Source organism: Arabidopsis thaliana, chromosome 5, assembly GCF_000001735.4.
Source record: "Arabidopsis thaliana chromosome 5, partial sequence".
NCBI lineage: Eukaryota > Viridiplantae > Streptophyta > Magnoliopsida > Brassicales > Brassicaceae > Arabidopsis > Arabidopsis thaliana.
In genome coordinates this window covers 12,955,475-12,976,336 of record NC_003076.8, presented here as the reverse complement: position 1 = coordinate 12,976,336, position 20,862 = coordinate 12,955,475, and the positions used below count along the sequence as shown (strand labels likewise).

At 37.2% G+C, this 20,862-nt stretch overlaps 1 protein-coding gene and 5 pseudogenes across 7 annotated transcripts; 1 reads left to right on the top strand and 5 right to left on the bottom strand.

The window, feature by feature from the left end:
* Positions 1-898: 898 nt before the first annotated feature.
* Positions 899-1,561, bottom strand: AT5G34810 (annotated as a pseudogene; the record flags this gene model as incomplete). Its single annotated transcript has 1 exon — positions 899-1,561.
* Positions 1,562-3,156: 1,595 nt separating this feature from the next.
* Positions 3,157-5,193, bottom strand: AT5G34800 (annotated as a pseudogene; the record flags this gene model as incomplete). Its single annotated transcript has 1 exon — positions 3,157-5,193.
* Positions 5,194-5,457: 264 nt separating this feature from the next.
* Positions 5,458-7,117, bottom strand: AT5G34795 (annotated as a pseudogene). Of its 2 annotated transcripts, one of them has the most exons (2): positions 5,814-7,117; positions 5,458-5,694 (listed from the first exon to the last, which is right to left on the bottom strand). The 2 variants fall into 2 exon arrangements; another variant differs by having other exon boundaries at positions 5,458-7,117.
* Positions 7,118-8,181: 1,064 nt separating this feature from the next.
* AT5G34790 lies at positions 8,182-10,257 on the bottom strand (annotated as a pseudogene; the record flags this gene model as incomplete). Its single annotated transcript has 1 exon — positions 8,182-10,257.
* A 2,187-nt stretch (positions 10,258-12,444) lies between these two features.
* Positions 12,445-14,655, top strand: AT5G34780 (thiamine diphosphate-binding fold (THDP-binding) superfamily protein; the record flags this gene model as incomplete). Its single annotated transcript, NM_122867.1, has 8 exons — positions 12,445-12,490; positions 12,628-12,704; positions 12,803-12,914; positions 13,011-13,150; positions 13,241-13,426; positions 13,512-13,817; positions 14,073-14,160; positions 14,513-14,655. 8 exons carry the CDS (start codon positions 12,445-12,447, stop codon positions 14,653-14,655), a joined length of 1,098 nt encoding a protein of 365 aa, NP_198327.1.
* A 1,510-nt stretch (positions 14,656-16,165) lies between these two features.
* AT5G34770 lies at positions 16,166-20,617 on the bottom strand (annotated as a pseudogene; the record flags this gene model as incomplete). The annotated part of the gene is made up of 1 exon: positions 16,166-20,617.
* Between the last annotated feature and the right edge of the window lie 245 nt (positions 20,618-20,862).

The following is a 20,862-nucleotide window of genomic DNA, read 5'->3' as shown; positions in this document are numbered from 1 at the left end:
CTCTGTTCTTCTCCACAGATGAACAAGTTTTTAATATGTGTCAATAACCAAAGAACTGATATGTTGATGATATGATTGGAACTTCAACACACACCTTCCACTTGCATTTCCTTGGATGCATAAATGATTGGACATGTATTTAAAATATATGTCTATAGCTAGTGGTGCGTCTTTCTCCTACTGACATTTATAATTTGTTTTTGAATAAATTATAAGCTCAATCATTTCATTATTTTCTCACCATTTCATTTTGTGTTGAGACTTGGATATGTTTCGTTTATCTAGCGAGGAGACGAGAACTCATAATTACCAATATGATTGACACTTCAGGCTACACTTTCCACTGGCATTTCTTGGATGCCCAAACGATTAGACATGTAGTTTAATTTTTTTATTATATGTAGTGTTTAGTCTTACTCATTCTGACACTAATAATTACCTTTTCATTAATATATAAAACCAAACATATATCTCGATTCATTCACCATTTCAAGATTTGATAAAAAGAGGTTCTTCCACACTAATAATTACTTTGTTTCCAAAGCCCCAAGCGGACTGCCACTAATTTGCCTCACCGCTAAGTTGGTGCTTTTGAGAGTACAAAATCTTGAGAAATCATTTACCCCTGACCGAAATAAATTAAATTATCTACAAAAACTAGACATTTCAAGCTCAATTTTACATTTATATTACATCCAGCGGTAATTTACATTAATATTACACAAACATTATACATTTTTCAAGCAGAATTTTACATTAACACTAAACTTCTACTAGGTACTTCAAGTTACGTCCTTACTAATTAGCCAATTTGAAACATAATTATACAATAACTGCAAAAAGATACAATAACTTCTAAAATATTTCTTCAGAAGTTACCCCCATTGTTTTTGTATCTCTACAGGATTTCACAAATTCGAAGTGCTGCATTGAAGATGTAACACCCTTCACAGTAATGTTCGCCTTCATGCCAATAAGCACAGTCTGGTACATTTATCCTCTTAGAGTAAGCAAACTCCCAGATTGGACCGAAGGTATCTTCATTAGCTGGTTCATACGCCAACAGTGTGTCAATTTAACCTTCACATTCTGCTTCCAAATCTTCAGAGTAAATATTGAACAAAAGCCTATCACCTAAGCTCTTGAATATCATGTCGAATGTAGCCCCTGCTAGATCACCCCGTCCAGCACACATTTGGAACATGGCATAGGCCACGGTCGCCGATTCATCATCAGGAACTATTTCATTTAGCAAAGCAAGGGAACCTTGTATATCCCTTTCACGGGTCACCAAACCCAAAGCTTCATAATAAAGAGCCTGACGATTCTGAACAGCCAAACAACGCTTAAAGAAGCTTCTAGCTACACCACCAGGATATATTTTCGGTGGCTCGAGACATAGAGCAGTTAGATTTGCTGACTTTACAATGTCCCGCGAGAGTGCAATGTCCCTTCCTCGTTTGTTTGTGAGTATTACCGGAGCTAAGTAATATGCGTCGTCATCTCCCAGCTTCTTCACAATAATATGGAAGATATCATCTGGTAAATCTGATAAAGACATTACTTTTGAGGTTTATGAAGTTTAAAAGGAGTAAGGAAAATGAGGTGTGGATGAGTAGACGAACCACTGAGGACATATTTATAGGAAACAAAAACAAAACTGACTTTCATTGTTTAACCTAAACCTATCTGGGCTATAGTACTAATGAAACATCCGTACACCACAGGCGCTGTACAGATACCCGTCCGTAAAACATGTATGCTGTACAGATACTCGTCCGTACACTGTCTTACGGTACACTACGATGTTGTTCCTATAGTACACTACGTATGCTGTACAGAAAACAATCCGCACACCTTCATGTACACTACGTTTGCTGTACAGAAAACAAACTATATATGTTCTCTTCCAGCATGTCATAATAATTAGTTCTTTAATAATCAATTCAAACAATAATCAGTTTTTTCATAATTAAATCAAACAATATGTTCTTTAATAACCCATTCAAACAATAATTAGGTCTTTAATAATTAATTCAAACAACATGTATGCTGTACAGATATCCGTCCGTACACTGTCTTACAAAACACTACGATGTTGTTCCTATAGTACACTAAGTGTTCTGTACAGAAAACAATTCGTACAACTTCATGTACACTACGTACGCTGTACAGAAAACAAACTATATATGTTCTCTATAGTACACTACGTATGTTGTACAGAAAACAATCCGTACACCTATAGTACACTACGTATGCTGTACAGAAAACAATCTGTACACCTTCATGTACACTACGTTTGCTGTACAGAAAACAAACTATATATGTTCTCTTCCAGCATGTCATAATAATTAGTTCTTTAATAATCAATTCAAACAATAATCAGTTCTTTCATAATTAAATCAAACAATATGTTCTTCAATAACCCATTCAAACAATAATTAGGTCTTTAATAATTAATTCAAACAACATGTATGCTGTACAAATGCCCGTCCATACATTGTCTTACAGTACACTACGATGTTGTTCCTATAGTACACTACGTGTTCTGTACAGAAAATAATCCGTACAACTTTATGTACACTACGTACGCTGTACAGAAAACAAACTATATATGTTCTCTTCCAGCATGTCATAATAATTAGTTCTTTAATTATAAATTCAAACAATAATTAGTTCTTTCATAATTAAATCAAACAATATGTTCTTTAATAACTCATTCAAACAATAATTAGGTCTTTAATAATTAATTCAAACAACATGCATGTTGTACAGATACCCATTCAAACAATATGTTTGCTGTACAGGAAACAATCCGTACACCTTTATGTACACTATGTATGTTGTACAGAAAACAATCCGTATACCTACTGTACACTAAGTTTGATGTACAGAAAAGAATCCGTACACCTTACACGGTGTACAGAAGCAATCTGTACACCGCCGAGGATATACAAAATAATAAGTTATAAGTCATATTAATTAGTTGGCATCTTGACAAAAAACATTCTTTCGGTTTTATAAGTCAAAAACATAAGTTCAAATTTAATAATTATACAAATGCATACTTCGCTCGCAAGTCCTAAATATAAGTTTTAAGTCATAAGCCTTGTACTAGTTTAGAAACACACAAACTATAAGTTTAGGAACAAGTAACTAGTACTCGTCCTCACATTCAACAAAAGCAGCATATGTATCCATCGCATAAACCTTCCGAATCCTAATCACCACTTCATCCGTTATAGTCGCCATGTTAGTGTAATCCATTCCATGAGCATGCATTTCAAGGAACTTGCATGCCACAGGCCCACAATCTCCATCGCCTTTGTTGTCGTACAGTCCTGTTACCCGTGTACAGCTGAAAGGCTCAGTTGTCATATCAGCGGTGAGAGTTGGGCAGCAATACTTCTTCAGGAGCCAAGGAATGCTACTGATGACTGGGGTCATTTGGATTTCGACTGCTTCTTCTGGAGTTGGGGAGATGAACGAGTCTAGAACATCTATGCTTCGTTGCTTCAAGTTTATCACCAATCCAACCCAGTGAGAACACCCCAGTTCATTGGAACGTAGACAACATCAACATGTTTCAGGAATTCCGATTTCATGTGTATCCCAGTCGACTTCCCTGTTACGTATCCCTTGATTGTTTTTCCCCACTCGTACTTTGCCTTGTCCTCGCATTTCTGGAAATCTTCATAGTGTGTGGACAGAAGCGTTGCAAACCATGTATCAATGATTGCCACCCTTCTTTGACTGTATGCTTTACCCTGGCGTCTCATCAGCATTCCTGTAATTAGCTGCATATGCTGCAGCTCATAATAGAGTAAGTCATGTCACCAAACCCATTCTAGCTATGAACGCTTGAAATATTATTAGTTTTGCCTCATAATACCTCAGTGTTTACCCATGTCTCCTTCGTTGCAATGTCCAAAAAGTGGTTGTTAGTCACTGTGTGCCCAGTGCAGATAGTGTACTCGCTGTTTAGCTTGGATGTTAGATTTAAAAAATATTTGTGTCTGTTTCTAATAAAACTGAGAATAACAAGGATCAAACCTTTGTGGATCATCTGCAAGCAGCCTTTTAAATGTCTGGAACTCTGCATCATCCAACTTTGGGAGAGGTGTGTATGCAGGTTCCTTGGTTCTGCTTTTAAACAGAGCACTGATCATGGGATCCACGCTATACTTAGTTGTGTCGAGGAAGCGAGACCGTATTGGAACACGTTTACCCGGCACTGGCTGGCGTATATTGGTTCTCTCCTTCACAAAATAAGCAGGTGAAACAGCAACAATAGAAGTGTCGGGTATAACCTGGGATCAAAACATACAACCTAGGTAAAATATTTGTATCTCAGATTTGTGTATGTAATCTACTACTCGCAATATAGACCTAAGCAATCGGTGTTACTTGTGAACAAGGTGTTTGCCTTGGCGACCCAGATCGATCCCCCAAATCCAATGCTTCTTCCATAGTTTCTATTGGATTGGTGTCCATAGGCTTGTCTTGCGTGGCGGTTGGCATTGGCGAAGTAGGGCTCCCTCTACCCCTTTCCTGTGGCTTACAAAAAGAAAAGAAAAGTTACGCAATAACAATAAACCAAAAGGGGTAGCTTTATGGTTAACACACAAGCAGCTACATTTGCTCGCGAAATTAATACCTCTGCACATTTTTCATTCTGGGCTGTTTCTGATTCCTCCTCATTTATCCCGTCTTTTGGAAGGGGAGATGTAGGGATCTCTGTACCTATCTTCTATAAAGTCCCAACATAAAAGTATCATCACAGAGAATTGCATAATTAAATAAGCAAAAATCTACATAAAACCATCAGTTTTGCTTTTGTATATGTAAGCATTACCTCTGAAATATTTTTTGCTGATCCATAAAGTTCCCATGGATCAACAGAGCCTTCTAGATTTACAGTTCCTCCACCATCCACACACATGTCAGGGTCCACAGCTGGTCCATGGTTCAGCCCCCCGAGGATGAGCCTCCAGAAGATAAAGAAGTAACCTCCTCTCTTTTCCTTTTCCGTGTAACAGGTTGTTTTGTCCCTTTCTTCTTCTTGCTTTTTGATTTAGGGGTCTCAGGAGCCCCTGCAGCAGTTTCGGTGATCTTCTCCTTGAAATTTTTCAAAATATCCTTACTTATGTTGTAGCGGAGGTCTTCAAGTTGTTGAGTAAACCATTCCTTCATTCCAGCCAATTCACCATGAGTAACAAACTGAGAAGAGGAGCTTCCTTGACCAGTCTGCGTTGCATCTTGCTTTGCTGTCTTTTTATGGACAGTCTTTCCAACGGGTGTAGCAGCTTTATCCTGAGTAGGCAGGGGTTCAACATTCAATCCTTCTTTCTTACTTGAACGCGTGAAAGGCTTGCGACGGATGGGGTAGTATTCTTTCTTCGCCCGTTTCACAGCTTTACTTGGTTCACATTTGTCTTCTGGCCCAACAGTTCGTGTCCCTACAAACTCTACATCATCATTAGCAGGCGCTACGCCAACATACTCGGCGTTTGTTGCTGGAGCATCTTTGGAAGAGCATTGTATGTTGTGTATGGGCCATGTTTCAGCCTTGAAGCGGTGCTTCTACTTTATCAGAGATATTATCAACTCCACCCCTTCATCCTCTTCTTCATCCGGCCACGACAGATCCCCCTTTACAGTTTCTGACTGATATAGTGTATATTCCACAGACAGCTACATGATTAAAAGAAGAGCACATTAGCTTAATATTGATGCATCTTTTTGGATAAATATATAAGTTCAAAACAACCGCTATAATGTTAGAACCAAAGCCAATAGTCAACATTACTTACATTAGCACTTTGCTCAGCGTCATGAACATCTGATTACCGCAGAAGAATTATGCGACCAAGGTCAACAGAAGGCCTCTGGATAAAATTCCTGAAGTCAACAGGGTCTTTTATCCGACTGCATAGGGCAGGAACGGAGTTGAGTACCTGGAGCTGGAGTGCAAGAGGGAACTCGTAACAGACACTGCTCTTCTGAGACAGCCGGTGTAATGCCCCTGACCTTGACTATGCGGCCGGACGTGCAGCCTATCGAGTAAAATGCGAGATCAAGCCAAGAAAAGGCAAGATCAGTTTGGCCATTTGATGTGGCAAGTCATGGGTAAGGAGCATTGCAATGGATCAAGTCTACGGGTAAAGGAATGACTCTCCATCAGACAGACTAAGCTTAGCTACGATGCGACTATCGGTAAACCTCAAAACCATTAGGCTAGCCCTTAGACCTAGGATAGCTTAGGAAACCTTAGTTTTAGGAAACCTTAGAAGAAGTAGGAAACCTTAGAATGACTAGGAGACCTTAGGGGAATCCATTTGGGCAGTGGGATATGAGTATGGGTCTTGAATGGTCGAGGGATTAATCGGAGAATGCTGATAAGTGACGATAACGAGCTTACTTGGTTAATTCTGGCATGGAACGAGTTATAGACCTAAGGAAGCCTTGATTTATGTCATGGACCCTCATGAGACATTGGAGATGGAGTGAGTCCTATCAATGCTCTTGCGGTCCAGTGACAGATCGTGGGTTTCGCCGGAATGAAGAAACGGACGGTCAGGATTGAACTATGGCTCATGTTTATCTATTAAGGCTCAAGCTTATCCATAATTCTGGTCATCCTTATCCTTTAGGGTCGAGCTTATTCATTTTGGATGATGTTTATCCGGAAAAAAATGGAGGAAACCAATCGGAGACCGATTAGTGTCCCGGAGCGCCCGTGGAGTGACACTTATCGAACTTTGATTGGTCCGGGCCACCTCCTGCTTGTTTTGGCCGACCTTATGACCGACTTAAGACCCTATAAATAGTCCACTTCGTCCCATTTGTTCCTCAGACCCAAAATCCACTAGAAAACGCCTAGTTCGCGGGAGAAGACCTTAGAAGCCAAACCGCTCGAAAATCCATGTGAGTACTTGAGTCACGTGAAGTAGCACGTGAATAGGATAGTTTATTATTTTATTTCCTTATTATAGCTTAGGAGGTTAATTAGGATTAGTTAGCTTAATTATTCGCTTAATCCCTGATTAGGATAGTTAATTAGGTTTAGTAATAGTTAATTAGGATTAGTGATGCCCAATTAGGATTAGTATTCTCTAAGCATGATTAGGACTAGTTAAACCTAGATTAGGGAAACTAACCGCGATTAGTGGTAATTAAGTATGATTAATTGTTTGATTAGTATAGTTTTGCATATAGGATAGTTGCATAGTAGTATATGAGTCTGTTGTCATGTTAGTAGTCTTTAATTAGATGACTAACATTAGCCGAACCATGAGGATCCCGTCCGTATGCTGTGCGTCGCGTGTAACCCCGTTCCGTTATGGCATACGAAGGCTCGGGGCTGGATCGCTACCGACCGGGCACTACATGACGATGTAGTATTAGGGAATGCTATGTCTCTTGTAGACTTTGTGTCTAAGAGATGGAGGCATGTCCTGGGAGATCATGGATTCGTAGAAGGCCTTACCTAGGTTGTTACAAGCATACTTGCATTAGTTGTCCATTGCATATTAGGAAATCGAGTCTGCATGCATTTTTCTTTGTCCATTATGTCTTGCTTGCATTGCTTGTTGCGTGTTTTCTTTGTCTGTGTGTTATTTGCATTATTCGTATTTATTCTTCTTAGGTCGTAGTATTAGATTCTGTCGATGCTGCTTAGGGTAGAGGTATTATGGTAGTTCTGTCTAGATCCGGGGCTCATTAAGTAATACTAGATTACTTATGATGCTACTTTTTGTGGAGGAAACCTTAGTTAACCCACCTTGTAGAGGCCGCTCGTGACTTAGGACAAACCAATGTAGATTTTACGGCTTTTTGTAAGATTTTACTAAGTATATTATGTATGTTTTCAAAGAGGATCCGAAAACTATATATGTTTTGGTAACCATTTTTCGTATGATATATATATATAAGTATAAGATTCGGATTTCTAAAGTTATATGGTTATACTCACTGATATTATTAGTCTTGTCCGGACTAACACAACTCACGTCTGCGGTACGGGTTGAAAAGCCTTAGGCCACGGGCGGGAGGCTAGACTCTTGTGGTTGGACGACTCGGGCATACGAATTTGTTTCGGAAACCTGGGTTGGCCGACTGCGGGCGTCTAACGTAACGCTTCTATTTCGTTTATATTTATATAGCGGGATAGGGGTGTTACAGCCGGGCCTTCAGCTCCCCAATTGGATCTTCTTCTCCAGCAGAAGGGCCAAACCGTTCCATTGTTGATTCAAAAGAAACGCGCCCCCATGGGTAAGACAAGAAGAATTCTATATCATGCAGCATTTCTACAAAGTCTCGTGTAACCCGATGTTGTTTCCTATTGCTGCATACAACAACCCCATCAATCAGCACCACCAATGCAAGACTCAGCTTCTTCCATGTTGAGAATCGCTTCCGAGTCTCCGCTTTAGCATCCTCCCTTAGCATATCTATCACATCCATTACTGTGACTATACTTTTCGCACCAAACAGCCGGTTCCAAACAGACAGGTATGCTGGGTCGTGGTGATCTTCCACCTCAGATTCAGATGGAAGCTTATCACAAATCAGCCCTGTTGTCATTTGGAATTCTCGTAGAGAGAAACGGAGTGGGAACCCTCCATACACTGTCCACAATTCATGTTTGTTCTTCGTCAGAAGCTGTCTTGCAAGCATCCCATGAATGAGTTTTGCAGAGTGATGACACCTGCTCATCCCACGCCTCCGAACCCTCCAGTAATTCCACCAGAATTCCCAAATACTCCGGCTTTGAGTGTATGTTAAGGCGTCCCCCATCCGAGAACTCCGCTGGATGCAGCAAACGGCAAGGGAGGCTCGGGTTTGTAAATTCACTATCTCTGGATCTCTCATCTCCTATTGTTCATATCAGAAAAACCCAAATCAAAAAAAATGTTCCTTGACAAGAAATAAGGTTCATCAAATTCACCGGCAAAGGGACAACAAATAAGAGTTTGCTTACCTAGTTTAGATTCGTTTCTTAATCCTCCAGATTTCGCCGGAGTTTTCGCCGGCGATGGTGAAATTGGAGACTCGTCTCTTAACCCTCGAGCAATCGCCGGAGATTTTGCAAGCGTATCTACAAATAACCCAGAAACCTAATTATGAACCCCTTTTAACCCAGAAATTATCACGAAAATTGATTGAAGAACCGTCATCAGTCTTACGACTTACCTCGCCGTGCATCTGCTCTGGAGTTTCGCCGCTTCAGTTCTTCTTTCATTACCACCGGAGGGCTTATTGTCTTCGATTTACTCAACTTTTTCTTCGTCATTGCAGATATTCTTCGTACTACAGAAACCAACTTCCCTCAACCTCCTTAAGAAACCAGAAATATGAAGAGTCGAGAAGAAATTTCTTTTTTTTTTTGTTTCAGTGGCAACTCTGTAATTACATTGAAATCGTAGTGGCAGAACCGGGGTCACAAAAAAACCAACAGTAACCACCTGTATTACATTACATATTGTAAATAGTAAGTGTACTAGTTTTATAATTATGTTCTGTAAACGTACTACTTTGCAAACAAACTCATAGAAATATCTCAAAAATTTCAAACTTACAATTTGTTCTCCTCGCGTGTAATGGCTCGTTCCACCCAAGTTGTGCGTAGCTATTCCTTTCCTGCCTCGATCGCTTTTGCGATTTTTGGAGTTAGTCTTGGATATTGCTTGGGTCTCCGGTTTCACCCAATGTAGTTGCAACCCTTCAAAAACTTTATCATTCACCCCTCTAGGTTTTTTATCTTTGACCCACCTTTGCTTCCACTCATTGATTGTGCCACGATAACGAGAAGATATGTCTTTGTCAAACGCTTTACGAACCTCTAGCGTCAAATTCCGATCCCAATTAAACTCTTGCTACAAAATAAAAAAAGTACGTTGAGTAATACATAATTAAAGAACAAAAATACAAGCATCATCTTCAAAAAAATAACTAACCGCGAATTGTTTCAACCACAAATCTTGTTCTTTCGCCGGCATTGACGAGTAAGTTGGATATGGATCCTTGAGTAGTCCTTGCATCATCTTCAAAACAGATTTGCTTATCCCGTTTCCCGAACTCTCAAACCTACAAAAGTTTGAATTTTATAAATTTATATTAATAATTCAAAAAGATAGAAAATGTGAATTAAAATTCCAACACTTACCATGTTTCATGATCGATTCTATCGGGATGGAGCTTTGTGAGTCGTTCTCTTCCTGGTTGAGAGATGAAGTCCTCAATGCTCATCACCATGGGAGTCTCTGACGTTGGCGACTCCGGACTAAGACTAGGGGTTCGTGAATTTGAACGGGACGGTTCTTCACAATCTTGAGTAGATCTTGATTGGTTATGACGACGGTAGTTACCATAATTCCTAAAACAAATGTAAAAAGAACATTGGTTATTTATGAATTAAGTCATCAAATTTATGAAAAAGAAAAGTAGATAAATAAAACTCCTCACAATAAACCAAAACAAGAAATAAAAATAACGTTTATACTTAGGAAAATATAGCTTTCAACAATTCAACAATTGATTCACAAAATCAATAGATTCACAAAAATTGGAAAACTAATTCAACAATTCCACATCACTAACACATATATGACTAAATTCAACAAAATCTAACACATATGTGTTTAACCCATAACTATCCACCGAAGCATATAAAAATCCAATTGAAAAAGCTTTAATCTAAAGAACAACTGTATATAGAAAAAGATAAACTAATTACACAAGGTCCATTTGAACAAGAAGATTACACGATGACATGGTACCCACGGTATTGACAATTACAATTCATGCCAATAATTGAAACAGCTTTGTACGCTTGGAATTTTATTTTATTAGTTAAAAAGTAATTAGAGAAATCACTTACATGTTAGATGTGACGAAGGTGCTGCTCTAAGGGAAATAGGAGGAGAGAATTGGCGGAAAGAAGAAGGAGGGTTTGAGAGAGATGAAGTTAAAAAAGAAAATGGAGAAGAGGGATTAAATAAGGACCACTGGTTTTCCCATTATTATGATATAACCGACAGATTTTTTGTCGGTTTACGAGAAAACTAAATAAAATATTAAAGGGCGCGCTATTCGATAGTTTTGGGAAAACTTTATTTGGCGGGTTCAATTTTGAGATGCGTTGGTAATCCATCGGTTAAAACAACGGTTTATCAATTAATTTCGAAATTTTTATGCTCTTCTTATAATGATCAATTAAACGATTACAATTCTGAATTTATTCTTCCGTCAGGAAACCGTCGGTTTATATTATGTATTAACCGGTTCCGGTTAGGATAAGTTTAGGGTCAAGAGTTAAAATTTCATATAAACAAAATGAAATGATCAATACAATTAATGATAACATTAAAATAAAACTATATTAAGTGTATATATGTCTCTATTTTACTCTCATTTACAAAAAAAATGTATAATGAAAAAATAAAAATGTCATCTACTTAAGACAATTACATAAGTTACCTTAGAAGTTTAAGAGTACTTGTGTTAAAACAATTTCGAATCTAGAAAATCAACAAATAGGAATCAATTGAAAATAGTTTCTAGACTCTAAGTTATTTAGAAATCATCAATGAACATTTGCAAGCATGTTAGGCTAATTAATTTGTACTTTCGATACCCTAAAACAAAAGTCGTTGGGTAACCGTCGGTAATCCGTCGGCTAAAACTAACGGTTAACCGACGGAATTTTTGGATAATCTACTTAACATTTTTGAAGTACAACTTAACCCATCAATCTTGGGTCGGTTTTTTTTTATGGGTTTAACCCTCTTTTTTTTGGATTTTCGGCCAAACACATGATTTGAGATGATATTTGGCCCGTAAAGAAATCTTACCAAAATTTACAAATCGCTTTAAATACTAATCAATTACAATTAATGATTTCCCTTATTATCGACCAAATTGAATTCGTAATATATGAGAATATTTCAAAAATCTCGCTAAACAATTCCCTAATATCTCGCTAATCAAATCATGGATAGAGATTGTGATTATTTTGATTTGTTACCAAAAATCTCTCAAAACAATTCCATAAAATCTCGATAATCATTATATATTATCTATTTAAAGTAAAGAATTTGAATTGAATTTCTATGCTAAACTATTTGCCATATAAATCTCCACAGAATATTGAAACTATATTATTGTATTACAAACGGATTTGGTGCATATTCCTTAAAAATTTGATTACAAATATTTGATTCTCATTTAGTTAAGACTGGAATAAATTTTATTGGCCACCAACCTAATCGGAACTCGCCTATATATACTTTCTACCTCTCATCACAATATCAAACACACAAACAAATTTCATCACATATCTTTGGATTCGAGACAAAAAATGAAAGAAATGATTCATGTTAAGAGATTAGCTGAATTCATCATATGGCGGTGTTATTTTATAGGACGTGCTTTAAGTGTAACATGGAGTCCAGATGCAAAAAAGGATATTTTCGACTAGCAGTGATCGGTGAGTTTTTTAGATTTTATGAAAGATTCATATTTATTTGGATAGGTGTTAATTAGTTTTTCTTCATAACTGTTTTTTCTGTTGCAACAATCATTTGTAGGCTGATAAGATGTTGGGACGCTAGCTTGTGTCATGAGGTTTATCCAAAGCTAAAGATTGTTGGGAGAAGAATGCTTGTGCTGTTACATTCATCGGAGATGGTGGCACAAGCGAGGTTTATAATCTTTATTAATTCTCATTTCTTTCCATAAGAATCAACATTTCAAGAATTGAAATTTACGTAGTTTTTGGGGTTTGGTTGTTTGGGAGTAGGGAGATTTCCACGCCGGATTGAATTTTGCGGCGGTAATGGAAGCTCCGGTTGTGTTTATATGTCGGAACAACGGTTGGGCGATTAGTACTCATATCTCAGAACAGTTTAGAAGTATGAAACTAACTTAACTTCCTCTGTTTTTTTCATTACAAAAGAGACCAAAATAAATCCACTGTTTTAATGTGAGCTTATTTGGTTTGACTACAGGTGATGGAATTGTTGTGAAAGGTCAAGCTTACGGAATCCGAAGCATTCGTGTGGACGGTAATGATGCACTCGCGGTTTATAGTGCGGTATGTTCAGCTCGAGAAATGGCTGTAACAGAACAAAGACCTGTTCTCATTGAGGTAAAAAACTATACTAAAGATTTGTCTCAAAGTTTACAACGTTTGACTTTGGTGAAATAAGATTGTTGTTGCTTTATTTTTGTGTGGCAGATGATGATATATAGAGTAGGACATCATTCTACATCAGATGATTCAACTAAGTACAGGGCGGCGGATGAAATTCAGTACTGGAAAATGTCGAGAAACTCTGTGAATAGATTCAGGAAATCGGTGGAAGATAACGGATGGTGGAGTGAGGAAGATGAATCAAAGCTAAGATCAAACGCGAGAAAACAGGTAATGATTCGGAAAACCGCTACATTCTTGATGTTAAGTTTGATGTTATTTTAACCGTTTTAGTTGGTTGTGTGTGTGTTTGTAGCTTCTGCAAGCGATTCAGGCTGCGGAGAAGTGGGAGAAACAACCATTGACAGAGTTGTTTAACGATGTATATGATGTTAAACCGAAGAATCTAGAAGAGGAAGAACTTGGTTTAAAGGAATTAATAGAGAAACAACCTCAAGATTATATGATGTTAAAGGAACTCATACCAAATTGGATATTGGGAATTGGGACGCTAGCTTTAAGGTATGACTTTCAGGAAACTCTATTCAATGGGTGGCATGCGATAGCAGAACTACAACAGTTAAAGCTAAAGATCAAACTTAACTCACTATTAAACGATCAGGTATGCTGTGTCTCTGTTGTATACTGTCTTTGTATTCATTAGACTATGCTATGCTTATGGATAAATATGTGCACAGATGGTGAGACTATGTTAGTTCTTTAGTTGGAGCCATATCCGATTTAGAAGTAAACACTCCCAACCTTCTAGCCACTGAAGTAACAAAGGTATATACACTATTGCTTTTACGACTATTCATGGAAATTAAATTGGATTGGTTCAAGAATGTAGTCATCATTTAGAACTTCTCTTTTATAGGCGGACACTGAATCTTTAAAAGCAGCTAGGAATTCAGCCCTCAATGTAATACAGGCTATGATCATCCATTTGGTCCTTACTCTCAAAGGTGAGACTTTTTAAATAAATTTGTTTTCCAAATTTATCCTCTTGACAGAATTCTAAATGCGGGTGCACTGCTCTTTATGGTATTGTATATTTGCAGGTGGAGGAGATGAACAAAAATGGTAGCAAAATTCTATGCAAGGAAGATGCGAAGATTTTCTGGCTGCAATTGCGATCATGCAAGTAGCAAAAAATAACTAATAATTTAATAAAAATGAATCTTTTTAAATGTGCAGGATTGTGTTTTTCTCGCTGTAGCTTTTCATGCATTCTATGCAAAGGGAAGATTCTCTCTTCCTACTTCCACGTAACTGTCATGATGTTTTTTTTATTTGTTTAGTGTCGTGTTGCAAGAGGAAGATTCTCTCTTCCTTTGACTGAGGAGACAGTTCGATTCAACGAGCCGATTCAACTAAACCAGAATATGGTTAAGGATGGTGGTTACACGGCGGAGCTGTTTCCGATTAGGAAGGAAGAGCAAGGGGAAGTTAGAAGATGAAAAAGCGAATGTGATATTTGGTGTATTCGGTGGGAGTTCATGACAGAGGTGCCGGAGATGATTAGGACGGAGGTGAGGAGTTACATGGCGGATTTACTACTAAACTTTACATGAAGGACAAAACTACTTGACTTTGCTTTTGTTTTTCGCTACAAATATTTTTTTTATTTTATTTTGTTCTGTTTACTTTTTTCAAATAATTTTAAGGGATTGTTAAAACTCAAACCAGTTCATGTAACCATATACTAAAGGTCAATTATAGTAAAATATTATTTTTTTGCTTTCTAATATACACAATGTAATTTTTAAAATCCTTTACATTACAAATACAATTTTTTGGACAAACAATTGATCACTGTTATTAAAATAATTCATCAAGACTAAAGATACATATATTATAATCTATACTATAACAAATTGATTTCTTTTTTAACTAAAACAAACTAACAATACACATACAATATACTCAAATTCTACAATAAAATCATTATTTCAATACACTCGAATGATATGTTTTTAAATAAAAATGTTTGGTGAAATATGGACAAAAAAATCAATAATCAAAGATTATTAAGTTTTAACACAATATTTACTAATTAAAGATTATTACCTCAAATATTTTTAATAAAACTTTACAAATTATCTTAGGATTCCCCAATATTTTCAAGGTGGAATCTTAGAATTAACAATCAGAGTACAAATATATAATCTTTAACACTAAACAAAACAAATAATAGTAACATAACAAATATAATTTTAATTTTAAATTTTTAGTTAGAAAAATATACTTTTTGTTGGTTTTTTAAAAATCAACATTATTGTATATTAAAATAAGAGTGAATCTTCTTTGATACCTCTAATGTTAATCTTTTTTAACACATCTAAATATCTAATTGTAATGCAAAGTTACTAATTGTAATACAAAGTTAAAAACACTGAAAGTTTAAATTATATAATTTAGATACAAAACTTTATGAATAAAACATATTATATTATTTTATAGTGTATCACGGGTCAAGTCTTAGAAGATAAAATAATATTAGACTTATTAATATCATAAACTTACGACTTAATAAAAACTATATATAACCTTACCGAAAGGTGTATTAAACAACAAAAACAACAATACATATTATACACAACAACTTCTTCATTTATAAAACAAAAAATAATTAACCCGTGGTGTACCACGGGTCACATTCTAGTTGTTAATAAATTTTTATAAGACAGTAGTCGACGATATTCTTATGTATCGTCGGTAATCCGTCGGTTATGTTTCAAGAACCAACGGATTACTGACAGAACGAAAATTTTTAATCCGTTTTTTTGTTTTATTCAATTTTTACATAGAGTTGAATCTATTTATTTTTAAATATATAAAAAATAAATACATAAAAACATAAATAAATTTTTCATTAAATTTTTGTAATTTATTAGTAAGTATAAATTAATTATAGTAAAACATATTTATAGTAAATTACAACATAGTAACTAACTACTCTGAATCCGATGAATAATCCGAAGATATAGAATCTGAATCATCATCAATTTCCCCAATAGAATCCTCTGACTCCGAATGAATCGTGGCGTCCCCGAACATGGTAAAATCAACAACAAGGTCAACGCCAAGGGAATGTTCGACCGGGGGAATGTTACAACTTTCGCTTGACTGTAAAGGATCATTAGTACCAACTCCATAAACTTTTCCTCTTGGGTTTATAGGCGTCACTGTTATCCAAAGGTCATCCCTATACGTAATTCGAGGATATCGAATGTAACACACCTAAAAAAAATTACAATTATTAGTGTATATATATATATATATATTGAAATTATTTGTTATAAAAATAGAGAATGATGAGCATACTTGGTCAGCTTGTGATGCAAGGATGAATGAATCGTATTTGAGTAATCTCTGTCTCGGATTTACCGATATAACACCAAATTTGTCAACTTTTACACCTCGGTTAATATAAGGATCGTACCAATCACAGAGAAATACTATGCACCTCAAGTTCATCATACCCGGATACCGAACTTCCAAAATTTCCGAAAGGACACCGTAGTAACCATCATCACCGGAACGAGTAGATATACCGTAATCCGCCATCGTCCTCGTATTTCCATCCTCGCGAATTCTAAAAGCAAAACCCCTAGTGCAATACTGTGGGTACGATGTCGTAATGTATATTGGGCCGTTGACAAACTCTAGTAACCATGTTGGAAATGTATGACCTTTTTCAACTTCGTCGGATACCTATAATAGAATACAAACCATACTTGTTAACAATTAATAAATTTATTAATTATTTTGAATTAACAAAACGAAATATGTGACACTAACGTAATATTTCAGCCAAGATGGAAAATCTCTTTGTTTAAGGAGATTAAGTTGATCTTCTGTGTAGTCTGGATAGTAAAAACGTATTACACCCATGTAAATCCTATCATAAAAAAAAAAAATCATTAATTTGGTAGAAAATAGAAATTATTATGAACACATATATAATATTATGTACTATATACCTTTCATATTCTCGAATATCATCGCAATTGGTGAGAATGTACATGAGCAAGTGAGCATGCCTTGCTCTAATAGCTTCCGTTTTTTACCTTTTCCACTCACTCGTCCGATTTCTGTAAACAAGTTTGGGACATATACCGGATACGTTGATCTCTCACCGCCATCATCATGCCGAGAAGGACGTCTTCTTCGTACGAACTTCAGACGGAAGTAATATTCGGCAAAATTTGAGGCTTCTTCATTGATGCTTTGTGCCACAATAGAACCTTCGACTTTGCTCAAATTTTTCACCTTTTTCTTTAAATGGAACATGTAACGCTCAAAAGGATACATCCACCGATATTGAACAGGGCCACCTAGTGCTGCTTCTCGTGGGAGGTGGACTGATAGATGTTCCATAACATCAAAGAAAGACGGTGGAAATATCTTCTCAAAATTGTAGAGAATAATCGGTATATTGTTTTCCAAATTACGAATACCATCCACTGTAAGTGACCTCGTGCATAGATCACGGAAGAATGCGCCAACACCTGCATTTTAATATATAAAATTAATTTTTTAAAAATTAATATATTACTTTATAATATTATTTATAAAATGTAACACATAAATAAATCAAAAGTATGAGTAATTAATTATTAAATTAAAATATTTAAATGTACTTGCAATTGCTTTGTGGACGCTTTCCGGTAAAAGATGTGCAAAGGCAAATGGGAGAAGGTGCTGCATCACAACATGACAATCATGACTCTTCATTCCAATAAACTTCCCTTCTCTAGTATCAACACAATTACGCAAATTAGATGCATATCCGTCTGGGAATTTAACATCATGGATAATCCACTCGAAGAACCGTTGCTTTGAAGTTGCATGTAACCAGTTTGGACATTTTCCATTCGCCATTACGTGTCGCTCATGACGACAGCAAATCTCTGGCAAATCTAGTCTAGACTTTAAATTGTCTTTTGTCTTTCCTAGGACGTTTAGGATGGTGTTCATCATGTTGTCAAAGAAGTTCTTCTCAATTTGCATGACATCAAGATTATGCCTTAACAAAAGATCTTTCCAATATGGCAACTCCCAAAAAATACTCTTCTTATGCCAATTGTGATGCTCACCAACACCATCAAAAGGAGCATGTCCGTTACCTCCACAATCGGGAGTTCTCTCAGCACCAAAGTCTTGTAACTGAGTCAAACAATAATCACCGTCTAACTCAGGAGGAGAGTCATCAAAGACTTTCTTGTTCTTCTTAAATAACGAGTTGGCCCTACGATATGGATGATCTTTCGGGAGAAATCTTCGATGACAATCAAACCAACACGTCGTTCGTCCGTGCTTAAGTTGGAATGCATCAGTGTTATCTTGACAATAATAACACGATAACCTTCCATGAGTTGACCATCCAGATAACATTCCATATGCTGGAAAATCGCTAATGGTCCACAAAAGGACAGCGCGCATCTGAAAGTTCTGCTGCAATGAAACATCATACGCTTTAACTCCTTGGTTCCATAACATTTGCAACTCATAAATTAATGGATAAAGAAACACATCAAGCGATCTCTTAGGATGTTCGGGACCGGGAACAAGAATAGAGAGGAATAGAAACTCTCGACGCATACACAAAGTTGGCGGTAAGTTGTAAGGTTTTACAATTACTGGCCATAATGAATATTGTCTTCCATGCTTCCCAAATGGGTTGAAACCATCTGTAGATAATCCGAGGTAGACGTTGCGTGGCTCAAACGCAAAATCCGGATAAACAGATTGAAAATGTCTCCATGCTTCTGCCTCTGAAGGATGAGTAATTTCTTCTCCTCTACTATGCTCTACATGCCATCTCATTGGCCCGGCCGTTCGATCGGATTGATATAACCTCTTCAACCTATCCCCTAACGGTAAATACCACATCCGCTTATATGGAACAGGAACTCTACCACTCGTTTCTTGATATCGCGGTTTGCGACATAATCGACATCTTTTGCGGTTTTCATCTTGTCTCCAATAGATCATCTCATTGGCCCGGCAATCCGATTCCAGTAATCCATCGCTATTCCGTCGGTAGTTTTGAATAACTCCCGACAAACTCACATATGAAACTAATTTCGTCGTTATTCCGTCTGTTTTATGTCAGTAAAAACCGACGGATATGAGTTCGTTACTAAATCTGTTGGTTTTGCCAGTGTTTTCTTGTAGTGTAATAGAATGGTAAAAGGGGGCGTAGAGTCATTTACCTCGGGATGATCTGCCCCATTTCTTCTGGAAGAGTTACTCAAGCATTTCATTGCTCTGTCCACTTCGAGAAGAGGATCGACGAGAGTCACGCCGAGGTGACCAGTGTCTTTGTGGAGAGTGGCCTCCATGGTGCTCACGACGGGGCATCGGCTTGTAAGCGTCTCCGGATTTGGCACCCTCAGTGCTGCCATCGTCGACTAAAAGGGTCTGGCTGTAGTCTTTCTTGTCAACAGCATTTGCAAGAAACTCTTTATTTTCTTCACATGCCTCAACCATTGGCTTGGACAGGATCCTACGCTTGGCGATAATGGCCCGGGCTGACATGCCTATGGTTGAGGGAGGCAGGGTGGAGATGATGGAATTGTTCGGGGGGACTCATCATAAGCTTGTGATTGGCTTCGATGAATCGATCAAGGGTGAAGGAGTTCCAGAGGGTCTCCCTTTCGATTACTATCTTGAAGAATTCAACAAATTCTTCGGTCGGGAAAGTTTAAGCCGGAGGAGTTGCGAAATGAAATAACATCTGGAGTTAGTACAAAAAAGTGGTTAGCTAAAAACGAAACATATATGCACTAATATCTACTAGGCTTAGATGACCACTTTGATGAGAGCAATTCGGAAAGGTTTCCGATCGAAGCAAGCGTTTTCTTAATCAAGAACTTTGATGCCAGTTCTCATCTTTGTTGGGGAGGTGCGAAATGAGATTCTTGTTGGCGTTTGGGTACGCCGAGAAGTAGCCCGTCTTCTTCGACGAACTTCTTACACTGAGGAACTCATTTAATTCGGGAACCCCAATGATGTATCCTTCCTGCGCCGCGACGGTTATTATTCCCAGAATGGTTCTGAGAAGGTTGGGGGTTAACTAAGGTAGGGCGATTCCGAGGGCCTCAAGATAACGAATTAGGGCTTCGGGAAGAGGAAAGGTGATAAGAAGATTTTAGTCAATTAACTTCTAAAACACTAATCATGACGTTGTAGTATTTTAGGTTGTTAATCTAATCCGGTGTTATGCAAACATATGAGATATGATTTGAATGTACTAAGTTAAGCCAAGCAGAGATTTGGTTGTTTGTAACAGTCCTAAAGTCTAATAACAGAAATGAAATGAAACTAAAATATGAAATTGCAATGACATGCAAATGAATAGCAAAGCAAATAAGATAATAGGCAATCAAATGGATAAACGATTCCTAAGGATGGGGTAATCGAATAGCGTGGTGTCCTTAACTTATTCAGGCGGTTGACAAAACTTCACAGAAGCTATCGCTAGACAACAGGTTCAACAACAGATTAATTCACTCTCGTGATAGAAATCCTCATGTAGAGCTAGACACAGACCTAATTCCAATTAGCGATCTCTAACTAAGCAGGCAATAAGAATCGACTGTTAAAGCCAATAACTGCTCTAAACGGCCAATCCCTTGGGATATAGACGATTATCACTG